Below are 14,115 nucleotides of genomic sequence, written 5' to 3'. Positions count from 1 at the left end.
AGTTAGAAACGAAAGCAGATTCTGTGGTGGCTACAAGACTTAGAGGAAAGGCAAAGAGGCTGCCCTTTCTTGTAATAGTGGAAGGAAGAGTGCCTTGCCAACCTGCAGAGGTGAAGAGTCTTACTTAAGTAACCTAATCATTTCCACAATATCAAGTCGCAGCAGAAGAAGTAGAACTGTGGTTGTCTAGATTTTGTCTGAACATTTGCATGTTCGCAGGACCATTGATAGGAGGAAGTTGCCACGGAGAGAGCAATTCCTTTAAAGAGAAGCATCCTGACAATTTACATTCAAGACGCTGCAGAAAAGTCAAGTTATCAAAGTGGAGGAGGTGCTTTTGTTTTGAACATTATCCAGGATTACCATTGGTGCTGTTTTCTTTGTGGAACTTTGAAAAGGGAGCTTTTCATCCAACAAAGAAGAAACTGTTACCTGTGGATTTTTGTTTGAGTGACTGTTTGTTTCTTTGGAACGTTTCAAGAACTGATTTAAGACTTTGGCTTTTCTTGGGAGAAGTTGACTTTAGACATTTCATGGGGAGCGGAAATCTGCCCAGAACAAGTAGAAGTAATCCAAGACCCTACTTATTTGGTACTTATTTGGTAACCTTTTATTTATGTTGTTTCTGTTCTACGTTGAATGTTTTGTTGTTTAGTGTGAGAGTTTGTTGTGTGAATGCTTAGAGATCTTCCCTTAGATCCTAGAATAGGTAGGGAATCCCCTGGTAGAGTAGATTTAGTTTGGGTTTATTTATTATTTCTGTTGCAAATAAGATGTCAAACCTTGAGAAAACTTAGCTCCATTGTGAGCCTCACATTACTGACCCCTCACATAACCCTTTGTTGAAGCCTCTCTAATCAAAGGTGCCCTAATTAATGCCAGGTCCCGCCCAGTGCACGCCCATGACATTGCCGAATTCATCACAACTGAAGACCTTGACTTCCTTGCCATGGCTTCATGCTGCAGCTCGCCCTGCACTATCCTTGGCAATACCAGATAACTACGCCATCATCAGATGTGACAGGAGTACAAACCAATCTAAAGGTGCCTGCATTGCCATTATCTTCAAGAGCTCTTTTGAGCTTAGACCCATTCCGCACCCTCAGATCCCGTCTGCTGAACTTCTATCAGTCACATTAACCATTTCTCACAATCATACTGCCACAATGCACCTCATCTACAGGCCGCCAGGACCTATCTCCTCCTTCGCAGAGGATATTTCCACTATCCTTGCTGCCAACACCAAGCCCAACTCACAAATTATACTACTTGGAGATTTCAATCTCGGCCTCCAAAACCCGAATGATACCAAAGCCTCTGACCTAGCCAACTCTCTAACGGATCTACGCTTCACTCACCACATCAAGGAACCTACCCACATAAAGTGGTGAATCCTTGATTGGCTTGCAGACCTGAATTGCACAATTAACCTGACGTCAGACACACCGTGCACATGGTCGGATCATCACAAAATAATCTTCACCATTAAAGCCACCCCTTTAAGTACTAAAATGAGCATTGCGGCCACCATTCTCACTCGCAACAAGAAGGACATTACTAAGGAGAAACTGCTCCCTTTAATCCTCCCCCTTCTTAATAATATCTCATCATCTAGCTCTGGCCCTACAGTCCTAGTACACACCTGTAACCATACTATCCTAAAAGCTCTAAACACTAGCCCTGCTAAAACTGCGTAAACCAAAACCACGTCCTCATCTTAGTTCATGGTTTACACCTTATCTCAGAGACCTCCGTGAAAGCAAAAAGAAATGCTGAGGCGCATTGGAAAAGCATCCCATCTGTCGCCAATAAAAGTACTCTGATTACTGCATCGTCTAACTATAGAGAAGCTATATTCCTAGCTAAAAAGATGTCTACAACAAACGTATCTTGCTGGCCGAATCGAACACCAAAGAGCTCAAGATTCTTAAAGAACTTGAGTCTCCTATAGCCCCACTGGACCAGCGTAACACGGATACCTCTTGGTACACCAACATACAGAAAGCACTCCTTGTTAAAATGTCCACATTGCAAACTAAAATCAACACAATCAAATGTAGCTTCATCCCAGATCCAGTATTTAACTCTCCTGCATATACCACTACTGCATCATCATACCCTGCCAAACCATTTAGCTTCTCACCCCTCTCGAAATTGGAAGTAGAAAACATTATCAAAAAGCTCAAACCTTCCAACTGTCAAGGTGACTCCTGCCCAGCACCTCTCGTGAAGGAGGCCGCCCACGACCTTGCACCCTTCACCACCACCTTCATAAACGCTTCCTTTAAATCTGGGATTGTCCACGACAACCTCAAGGATGCTTGGGTGATCCCCTTGATCCTAGTAACCCCGCTAACTATAGACCCATTAGCACGGTGCTAGGGCAGCCTATTTACAAATTACGGCCTAACTTGAATCTAACAAACTTCTAGGCCTCAGTCAATCAGGCTTCCGTCCGAGATACAGAACAGAAACCGTGCTTATTGACCTAAAAACACAAATTGAGGATTTAAAAGATAAGGGCAAGCTGGCCCTACTTCTATTGCTCGACCTATCGGCAGTTTTCGATCTGGTCAACCACCAAATTCTGTGCCAACATCTTTAAACAGCTGCCCACTTCTCAGACGAAGCCACCACCTGGATCAGATCCTTCCTGGCAAACAGATCCATGCGTCCCTTTTTACCGTCCGCCTCTTCTGAACCGTCACCAGTCCTGGGCGGTGTCCGACAAGGGTCATTTGTCTCCCCCTGACACTGTAAAATGTATTTACAAAGCCCCTCTTCGATATTCTTGGCTATCTGGGTGTCACCTATACCAATTATGCAGTTGACACCCAGCTGCTCATCCCTATCACGGGCGACCACGCAATTGACTCTAAAGCACTTAACAATGTTTACTCTGTCATCCAGGCCTGGATGGCGCATCATGGACTGTGTCTAAATGATTAAAAACACGAGTTACCCATCTTAGGCTCACATATTAGACCCAACACATTGGACCCTGCCTTCAAATCCTTCATTATTGACGGGAATACCATTAAGGTATCTAATTATACTAAAACACTAGGTATTTACCTCGATTTAACCTTGTCGCTCACAAGACAAACCAATGCTGCGGTATCGGCTTCAGCCTACACCTGCAAGCTTATAACAGCATGTAGACCTTTCCTAACGGCCCCTAACTGTATTATCCTCGCTAGAACCCTTGTTATGGCTAAAATCGATTACTGTAATGCCCTATATTTCGGCACCAGCCAAAGAAACATTAACAAGCTCCAAGTGGCCCAGAACAATGCCATTAGGGCGGCTCTCAACATCCCTAGGAATCTTCATATCTCTGACATGCGACGTAGTCTACACTGGCTCCCTGTTGCCACAAGAATATACTCTTGCTCTGGCTCATAAATCCCAAGCTAACCAGGCACCCATCTACCTTGCTAACACTTTTAGCAGACATTTAAGAACTGCCCAAGTCCACTCACTTTCTATACCCAGATTCAAGCTTCAGAAGCCCGGGGGATCCAGCTTCCCAGTCCTCGCCGCCAAACTCTGGAACACATTACCTCCTACACTCAGAGCTGAGCCCTCTTACCACATTTTTAAGAATATAGTCAAATCCTGTCTCTTCGAGCAGGACCATGCTGCTGCACGCGCGTAAACCATCTTCACCACTACTTCCAACACATCCACTGTCTTGTAAACATATACCTATTTTAGAAACTGTGCCTTCACTGTAAATATTTGTATCCACTCTAGTAATTACGCATCTATGTAAATGTATGAACTCTCTTTCCGGCACTTTGCTATTGCTGTAACCTTCTGTTAATTTATGTACCTATCTGTGTAACCAACTGTACCGTTCTTAAGAAATGCGCACAGATGCCTTCGGGCCAGGTGCGCAACACAAAAAAATACAAATAAATAAAAAATAAATACAAATACAATGTTAAAGACCCTGCCTCCTGCCTGAAGCGCCCTGCGTGGGGCCTCTTTCCAAGAAACCTCATCAGTAATTGACTGACCTCTACCTTTGTAGGCTAGGTTTTCAAGGTCGTCAAGCAAGGTCTCAATCTCTGCAATCTGTTCATTTGAGCCATTTAATGGTGCCTTCATTCTAGGGATTTTTCTTTACAATCTTTGAGGTGATGGACAATTTACAGCTCCATTTTGAGGTGATTGGCGAGTCACAGCTCAATTATTGAGGTGATGGACAAGTCACAGCTCATTCTGTGAGGTGATGGGCAGTCACAGTGCAATCTTTGAGGTTTTGGGCAAGTCACAGCTCAATTATTGAGGTGATGGACAAGTCACAGCTCATTATGTGAGGTTTTGGGCAAGTCACAGCTCAATCGCTGAGTTGATGGGCAAGTCACAGCTCAATCGCTGAGGTGATGGGCAAGTCACAGCTCAATCGCTGAGGTGATGGGCAGGTCACAGCTTTGCAGAAGCAAGGGAGGGTTATGAGAATCACATTGGTCGTTCAGCACAGTTATATTTGGCATTTCAGAGCTCCGATTTGTTGGTCAAGGGAGGGGGCAGAGTGAACATTGAGGGGAGGTCGAGAGCGATAGAGCAAATTAGAGGAGTTGTTGATAGGTTGTCATTAATGTATGGGCTGAGTGGTATGAGTGTGATAGAAAGAAAAGGGGAATAGTGGGGATAAATATGGGGCATGGATGAGGAGGAGTGGATCTGTGAGGATTGGGAGAGGCCATGGCAGAGGGAGTAGGAGTACGAGTGGGAGTGATGGATGCATGCTAGAAAGGAGGTGTAATGTCTCAGGGTATGGGTGAGAGAGGAATGGGGTGGAGAAACCTGAAGTGACAAACTGTTGGTCACAATGTCACAAGCAGACCAAATGCAGTTAAACAGTCCAATGAATTCCTTTCAGTTTTTTGGTTTGGGCAGCCCAAAGCAGTTTGTGCTGTGGGCCCCAAAATCTCCCTTGTCTTCTTCCACTCCCCTGATGTCTCCTTCCTCCAACAGCTTCCTGGCCTTTGCCTCCTTCCTCCAGTCTCTTGGTCTTTCCATGCAACAAGGCCTTCCTGGCACTCTCCTCTCCCCAAGTGGTGTTCTCCTTGTTTCTCTCTGCACAACGTTCCCCCTTTTCCCAGTCTTCAAACTTCACGCCTCTTGACAAAGCCTGCCCCCTTAAATACTTAGGGCTTCACGGTACTTGTTACTCTGGGCCTTTGTGCTGGCTGGCTGTCTGTGTGAGGGTTGCTTATCCTACCCACTCTTCCGTGTAGTCGCTAATATCTGTTGACTCTGCAGTCCAAGTGATTAACTCTGCATTCGACCATCCGGAGTTCTGGTGGCCACCTCACTCTGTCAAGGTAACTCCGTGAAGGAGTGTGGGTGTCTTCCGTCTCCAGGTTTTGGTATGGGTAAATGTTCACAATTTACCTCAGTCACATACTGAGTTCAGAAAGATTAGCAGACTTTGCATTTCTATTTATTGTTTTTTTGCGCTTTTCCAAAAAGGGCTTTACAACAGGTTTTAAACAATGGTAAACAATTATAATTATCGTGACTTCTGGGCATGTAGGGCAGATACAGAGATAAGTAGACTACGGGCGGGACATGGAGAAGAGGACTTGATTTTTCAAATGAATACAAAAGACATGAGTAGAGGAACGGATGTCTAAAGGCAGAGAGTTCCACTGTTTTAGAGCCAGCAGGTAGAAGGAACAAAAGCAAGAAGTGGGGAATGGGGGCTTGGGGGCTTGGATACTGTGAGGCTCAGGAGGGACTGGGAGCAGAACGGACGAGAGGAAGAATAGAAAGTGACAAAAGAAGATTAATAGGTTGGGGTAAGACCATGTAGACATTTGAAATGAATGCAGAGCAAGTGAAACCGAAGTAAAGGTGCCGAGAGCAGGGAAGGGGTGATAGACGAGCGAGGAGGGAGATGAAAGAGAGCACGTGTAGCATGTGTGAGAAAGGCATGGTCCTCAGAGGCAGACACAGACACAAGGATAAAGGTTACGGAAACCTTTATAAAAATGGGTTTGGAGGAATACCTATCTTGCCATAGTTCTAGATGGGTGTCATCTGGGCCATTAAAGCAAAGAAAGAAGAATAGTCCAAAAGTCTGTCTGTCAAAAGTAAAGAATCTGTCTTTGTCAAATGTAAGGAGCCCGTGGTGGCAACAGTAAAGACAGACACAAGGGTGTTTATTAAACTGGAAATGTAGGTGGAAAAACGCCTAATCTAAACCTAAATCTAAGATGGGAGCAAGCTTCGACCATAAAATAAAATAAGGCAGCCCAAGTGGCGTTGTCAAATAAAAGGGCTATACTAAGAAAAACCTATTGCCAATCCTTACGCTAAATAGAAAAAGAAGTGTGGGATAATGTTCTCAAGAAAGAAAGAAGTGTTCACAAATAACATGTGAGGATGTGATTGCCAGGGGCCTCCCTTCCTCACGTTATGAGCACGGGACAAGGTGGATCTCCTGAGCAGAGCACCGACTCGAGCTTTCCCTGCACAAGCCGACAGTTCCATACCAGCTATCAGGTTCTTTGATGGTTACGTCTCTTTTCAATAAAAATTGTCTTGCCTTTGAGGGCCTGATGTATTCAACAACAAACAAACAAAGAGCTCCTTTTCCAAATAGACTTTGGGTGATGGCTTTCACCCCTGAGTCCCTCGGTCGGGTTCGGACCCGAATGGCAAGGAGGACAGTTCACTTGCCCTGGTCTTCCAATACGTCTTGTTTTCCCAAATCTTAATATCTTTTTAAACAGTTCCTCAGGGTTCACCCTTGTTTGTCAGCCTCCCTCAGCCACCTTTTTCAAAACAGTTCACTGTGGACATCCTTCGTTCGGGTTTACACTGTTCATAGGGACTTCAGGCCTCACCCCTTTTCGTTAGCATCCCTCTGCCAGGTTCACTCTTACCAGCTTTTGCCAAACCGTTCACTATGGACATCCCTCGTTCGAGCTCACTCTTGTCAACATATTCTATGGGACTTTAGACTTCGCCCCTTCTCATTGGCATCCCTCCGACGGGTTATCTTTTGCCAACCTTTACTACACATTGTTCACGTGCTCATTTCACCAAATGGGATTCACTTCTCTTAGCTTCGCATTCATCTGTCGGTCAAAGACTTTAGACAGTACAGAGGATTTTACAAGACCCCGTTATGACCACTTTGACCCCTTTTCGCCACTTCCCAAGGACTTCTGGTTACGGTAGTTTCTACAGTCGGATAATCACCCAGAGTTTCCTGCATGAGCACCCACGTGGTGCCGGACTCCTCTGTTGCTGGTTTTCCCCCTTCCTCGTCAATAGTTTCTTTTTGCCTTTCAAAGTTAAAATTAGCCGTTGTCTACTTTTCCTTCAACACAGTTCGGTTTCTTATCGACTCTCCCCTTGACTCACCAGCTGTGATGAACTGCTTGGCTTTCTCTTTTGAGTCAAGGTTAGTACCACAGAGATAATCGCCACTCCCCGGCTTAGTAATCAGCAGAGGAGGGTCTTGTGTACTGTTGACATCTCCTGCAACACACGCTGGCTACTGTTCACGGTTTTATGATTCCTTCTGCAGAGGTTTCACGCACCTTGGTCGGAAAAGGCAAGGTCACTTCTCTCCTTGTCACCCTCTTGGTATGCGCCGTCTTTCTCTTCCGCTTGAACTGCTGTGCTGAGTTAGATCTCACGTTGTGTGGTCTGCCTTCCTCGCAGTGTGCTTTTGTGCTCCACCTTTTATCCCTGTGGGGAAGGTAAAGGGGCATCAGGTGTGTGTGTGTGATTCTGGTCCATTGCCTGACCCTTGTGTTGGGACATGTCAGGTAAATGGCTGAGGTGTTAGTCCGCTGTCTTCCGTGTTGTGCGAAAGTGTTTGTGTCAGAAAAGGTGGGTGGCAGTGTTTTGGAATGTCCTACGTGGTAGAAAGGGGAAAAGGTATTGAAAGAAGAAGGATACCGCATCTCACCCGTCGGTGTCCCACTCCCCAATGACCCCCCCCATCTAGGTGATCCTCCCTCACTGATCCACCCCCAGGAACTGGATCCAATAGTGGTGGCCTTGTCCTGGCCACCTGGATGACAGAGCCCCAGGGACTAGCCAGGGAGATGCTGCAGGTTTCTCACGCAAACCTATACTTGCCCTCACGTTCTAACTTAACAATGTGTAGGGTATTGGATAAAATATATGTGTCTCAAAAGACTATCAGGATGGTTGTGGAGTTTCTTCTCAACTCCCTTCCCCAAGATTAAGTGACTCAGGATCTCCAAAAGTTTAGTTCACTCAAAACCGTTCACAAAAAGGCAGTTCCAATAGTTTCCTTATTCAGCACAGTTCATGTACTTCTTTCAGACTTCCCTCGCCTGTTTCAATGCTCTCTGGTATAACACAGTTCTGTTTTAACAATGTTCTCTTTCTCAGGCTTCCCTTAGCTAATGCAATGCTCTTTAGTATAACACAGTTCTACCTTAACGATGTTCCTGGGTGGATCTTTCCTCACCGGAGCTTAGATCCTATTTACACGTTACTTTCAACTCTTTAGTATTTTACATTACAACATTCCATCATCTTGATACACTGGGTTCCCTTCCCCCAATCTTCCTGCTTTCCTCATGCGGTTTATGGGGAAGTCTTTCGAAATGGCACAGCCTTACTTATTCCCATGCCTGACCACTCTGACTCTGTAGCATTCTGGTTCCTTATACTCTGTTAGTCTTTCCTCAACCGTGCCTTCTAGCACCACACCAAGTTCTACTTCCTTGTCTCTAACGTGCCTCTTAGCACCCCAACCAGTTACACTTCCTTGTCAATTCATTTAATCACTCAGTTCTGTTTTTATTCGATCCCCATCAGGATCTTGCTTCACTCCATATTCTCTTCTGTAGCCTTTCTCTTTGGCTTTCACTTCCATCAACTTTATTCAACTCGCTTTTCAGCTCAGCAAAACTTTGTTTAACTTTCGCATTTCACCAAGACCTTCGACAATGTGGTATTCCACGAGTCCACTCTGTTACTTTGTTTCATCACAGTTCAAACCAATCAAAGTTTTCTTTCAACGCGTCTCTCTACTTGCTTGCAACTTGGTAATCATTTGCGTCGTTACAAACCGGGCTCTCATCACTTTGAACTCCCCAGCTTTACTTTTAACAATGCGTCCTTCAGGATTCTTTTATCTGAGGTGTGGGTCTCTCCCCTCCTGCCCCTCAGACCTTTCTGGGTGGCTTTGCTGTCCTAGGGAAATGAGCAATCTTTTAGCACAACGTTCAGGAAGATTAACCAGCTTCTCAGCTTCTTGGAGACACGGCTCCCTCACCACGCTTGCTCCAGCTACAACTTGCAGCCTTCTAGCATCTCGGCCTCCCGTTCTCTCAAGCCTGGTTCTCAGTAGCCTCTGCTCGGCTGCTCGCCATCTCACCTGCTCTCCTTCTCAAACTTGCATTTGCCGCCTGGCTTTCTGTGCTCCCTTTGTGAATCTGGATTCCACCTTTTATACTTAGTTCAGTTCTCAGTTGTATTCAGGTGTTTGTGATCGTAGCCAAGTGCCTGACTTCACCTGTCCTCATTAGAGGAATATTCATAGAAGGAGAAAAGTCCTTTTGAGTAAAGGTGTTCCATCGTAATGTTATCAAGACGGGAGAAGCATTGAGGGTTCTGGGGAAACCAGGGATCTGGCTGACACTAGGGTGAGGGGATCTTGGGTAGGGGGTTATTTGAAAGGGGTGGGATACTATGTCTCACCCTCAGGTAGTCCCTCCCCAATTCCAAGGGACCCTCCACCCAGGGGATCCTCCCTCGCTAGTCCGTCGCCAGGGTCAGGATCCAAAAGCAATGGCCCTCCCCTGGCCACCTATTTGGAAGATCCCTGGGGAGTGGGAAGGCAAAAACTCTTAGGTTTTTCACACGTAATAGACAGAGCAAAGAGGGGTAAGAGGAGAAGAAGAAAGGCCATGTAGGAGAGCAGAGCAATACTTGAGGCGAGAGAAAGTGATCTCAGTCTTGGAAGGATTGAGATGAAGAAAACGAGACCTCTCCAATTGGATGTTCTCGAGACAGGACGAAGCAGAAGAGTGGAGAGAATCAGAATGTGAAGAAAAGAAAAGAAAATGTGTGCGTCATCTGCATAGAAATGACAGGAACAATTGAATGAGTATAGAGAGAAAGCAGAAGCGGTCCAAGGACTGAGCCTTGGGGGACGACGTAGAGCAGCGAGCAAGGAAAAGGTACGTGACTTTGAGACTACTATGGTGGTGGACAGGCAGAGTATAAAAAACCCTAATGCTATTATGTGCACATCAGGTCTTCCAGAAATAAGCTTGGAGCTATGATTGCGATTTCCAGGCATGAGTCATGAATCCCAGAGTCACTGAACACTGTTCTAGTTGGGTTCTGTGTAAAATAGTGTTATGCGTGAGACTAAGGTGGGAAATGCAGGAGAGGCACTCGGGGATCCTCTGCGTACCGCCTCTGGCGTTGGCATCGCAGAGTGGGTGGCCTACCCTGCCCTCATGAATACTCTGTATACCACCTCTGGAGTTGGCATCATAGAGCGAGTGGCCTCTCCTGCCTCAGGGATACTCTGTATACCACCCCTGGGGTTGGCATCACAGAGCAGGTGGCCTGTCCTCAGGAACACTCGGTAGCTCGATATACCACCTCTGGGGTTGGCATTACAGAGCGTGGGGCCTCTCCTGCCCCCAGTGTATCTCAATGCTGGGGATGCCAAAAGCTAGTTTCCCGCGGGGTAGGTTCTCTTTTCCCCAGGGATGCACATTATACCAATGTTCTTCCCACTTTCGAGTTGTTGTGGTTGCAGGAGTTTTGTAATGATGAGCAGATATTTGCTAATATCATGCAAGTGGTGCTTTGGTAATGCTCCCTAATCTGCATCATACAATTGTTGTGATGGCCGTCCACATTGTGGCATATACTTGTCTTCATGGTCTAGTTGGTGTTCATGCAAATCTACAGTGCAGGGTTGTCCAGATGCTCTGCTCTACGTCGGCAGTAGTAAGGCAGCTCATGGGGTCCTATCATACCCTCAGTGCTGTAATGTCAATTGGTATTTAGGTCTTCCGGGAGGATGTGGGTAACAGAACATACCCTGGAATTCTTGGTTGGAGGGGGTAGTACTCATGTCTTCTTTTAGGTCTGGTACTGGCGTATGTCTTTCTAGTTTGGGAACATGATCACAGTTGTTGTCGAAAGCTAGCTTTGGTAAGTGTCCATGTTCTTGCACAACATTGTGTTCCTTCTGCCTTTGGGTCACTATCTTTGTCCTCAATGTCGATTTCCATTTGCAGTGTAAAAATAAAGTGTTTCAGAATATTTTTTGAGAGCGTTTGTTTCAATTGGTACTTGCTGTCGGTCTGATTGCTGATCTTTCACACACTCTTCCCAGTCAAGTGGTCCTGTGGTGGCTCAGTGTGGTTCTAGCATCCAGCTTTCCTCCTCCTCCACATGCTCTTGGACCCCCTCAGGGGCGTCCCGCCTCTCTACTGACTGGGTTCCTCACGGCTGCTCACAGGCTCTTGACTTGTGGAATGCTACATGGCGTTGTAGCGTACATCTATCAGCACTGCAGCTCCTTCTGGAACGTTCTCCCTGCCTCTGTTTTCTCCACCCTTTTCTGGTGTCTGGAAAACTCTCCCTTGCTCTCTGTTTTCTGCACTCTTTTCTGGTGTCTAGAACGCTCTCCCTTCCTCTGTTTTTTCAACCCTTTTCTGGTGTATGGAATGCTCTCCCTTCCTCTCTGTTTTTTCAACCCTTTCCTGGTGTCTGGAATGCTCTCTCTTCCTCTCTGTTTTTTCAACCCTTTTCTGGTGTCTTGAATGCTGTCCCTTCCTCTCTGTTTTCTGCACTCTTTTCTGGTGTCTAGAACGCTCTCCCTTCCTCTCTGTTTTTTCAACCCTTTTCTGGTGTCTGGAATGCTGTCCCTTCCTCTCTGTTTTCTGCACTCTTTTCTGGTGTCTAGAACGCTCTCCCTTCCTCTCTGTTTTTTCAACCCTTTTCTGGTGTCTTGAATGCTGTCCCTTCCTCTATGTTTTCTGCACTCTTTTCTGGTGTCTAGAATGCTCTCCCTTCCTCTCTGTTTTTTCAACCCTTTTCTGGTGTCTGGAATGCTGTCCCTTCCTCTCCGTTTTCTGCACTCTTTTCTGGTGTCTAGAACGCTCTCCCTTCCTCTCTGTTTTTTCAACCCTTTTCTGGTGTCTGGAATGCTCTCCCTCCCTCTCTGTTTTCTCCACCCTTTTCTGGTGTCTAGAGCGCACTCCCTTCCTCTCTATTTTGACTGCTGTGGCTCCATCACATAAATGGGACCTGTGAAAAATGACTCTCGCTCCCTCGCAGGGGTCACCTCGCCACAGCGTCCATGCTAGAAGTCCTACATGGCTAACTTGCAAATATAATTATCAGTTGGATCTATTCATGCACATTTAAATTGTTTTTTTTCTCATTCAATTGATGTTTTGAGCCTGAAAGGCTTAGTCGTAACATCCCAGGGGGCTGATGCTACAGGGAACCTGACCAGGAGTTACTAGAACCCATCATTGCTTCCAGAAAACAATGGCTTGTCGCAGAACTCCAGACCATGCTTGTATCCAAGTGGTCACCGTACATTATTTTCAGTCAAACCACAAAGCTTTAAACCTTGATGAAAAGCACAGACAAGGTGTCTCGGCACCAAACTCCCTACTTTACTGCGCTGTTTGGCAATCGCCCATTTGACCTCACTTAACTTAATGTCTGATTGGTTGGGCTATTTCTATCGTATCCTACGAGGAGCTAGGGTGACAACTTCCGGGGCACTAAATGCCACTTTAGTAGACCACCTGATCTGTTCCTGATGTCACTTGTCCCACAGGAATCAGATTACAGTTCACTCTTAAATAATCACCCTTAATTGTCCAATCAGAGAGCCCTACTTCTGTCACACTTGACAAAATAACACAAGGTCCTTTCAACAGACCAATCATAGCTAAATGTTCACTCCATGCATAACAAGAACTGTTTGATTAGGTTAAAACCAAATTGTATGATCTAATGCGTTTGGGAGGAGGCCTTATACCGAAGCGTTCTGGGCCAGTTGGCATTTGGCGCCCTATAAGACCCCAAATAGAAACAGTACCATGTTATAGCATGTGGACTACAAGACGGGTGCCCTGGCAGAAATGCTGTCACTGTGTTCCCCTTTCATGCATGGAATGGTGGCCCACTTGCCAGGGACCCTGCTCATGGTGTCACTACTTATCTGTGGGAGGGAAATGGGCCATGCCACTGGGATTTGAGGAAATAAATTGATATTTATTGCTAAACCACGCTCACTTTGTCCTTCTTGCAGCCTATCAGACGGAGGCGAAGAATTAGCAGGGACTCCGCACATCATGGAAAAGTCAACCAGATATTGGAGAAATAGCTCGCCAGGACTTATTGGGGCTCCAAGTAGTTATTTATTTGTTTCATTGTTTTTGGAGACAAGTGTTGGCGTTGCACACTCTAGTAGCAGTGTTATTTTGTGTCTCAGTCTGCAACCGGCATGTTGCATTGCCTGCTCTCCCTGGAGCTTGGACTTCCATCCAGCCGGTCAAGGAGATGCCGGCATCACCGGCCGGAGCAACGGAGCCGCCCGTCTGCGAGTGCCCTGCTGGGTTGGGCCAGATTGCACTGGATGCCAGTGGTGCTGAAGCAGAATTGGTGGCCACCTTCTCTATTCCCAATGTGCGGTTCTTTATTGAACATTTTCCTTTACTCCGAGCGCTGCCCTCGGGGACTGCAAAGAAGCTTTCTGTAATTATCTCGATTGTTTGAGGAAAATCTAATATATTTTTATGGGGATGAAAATGTGTTTTTTGTTTTGAAAATGTTTGAGGATATAAAAATTATTGAAACTACAGGATTGACATGTTTGTCTTTTGTATAAATTGCCTTCCCTATTGTATGGACTTTGTCTTTCATTATAAGGGATCAGCCGGCCACTCACTAAGTTTGTGGGACCTGTCGGGAAGGCCACTAGGATCCATAGACCAGACTGACCTGAATGTGTACTAATAAGGGTTTTTATTTATCAAACCAATTAGAGCAAAACCAATCTTAATAAGTGATCCAGGAAACGCATTGGTAATCGTCTTCCTGGGCTGAGACTGCAGGGGC

The 14,115-nt window shown here is 45.9% G+C and overlaps 1 protein-coding gene across 1 annotated transcript in view; it reads left to right on the top strand.

The window, feature by feature from the left end:
- NOBOX (NOBOX oogenesis homeobox) overlaps positions 1 to 13,855 on the top strand; it is a 498,422-nt gene extending 484,567 nt beyond the window's left edge. The window contains exon 9 of the mRNA XM_069649778.1: positions 13,307 to 13,855. Coding sequence (XP_069505879.1) covers positions 13,307 to 13,332 — 26 coding nt within the window. The 3' untranslated portion in view covers positions 13,333 to 13,855. The remainder of the gene's footprint in view (positions 1 to 13,306) is intronic.
- The last annotated feature ends 260 nt before the right edge of the window (positions 13,856 to 14,115 follow it).

The sequence above is a fragment of the Ambystoma mexicanum genome, chromosome 3p, assembly GCF_040938575.1.
Source record: "Ambystoma mexicanum isolate Mex_15411 chromosome 3p, UKY_AmexF1_1, whole genome shotgun sequence".
Taxonomy (NCBI): Eukaryota; Metazoa; Chordata; class Amphibia; order Caudata; family Ambystomatidae; genus Ambystoma; species Ambystoma mexicanum.
Note: the sequence above shows the minus strand (reverse complement) of the source record. Positions and strands in the feature narration are given on the sequence as shown.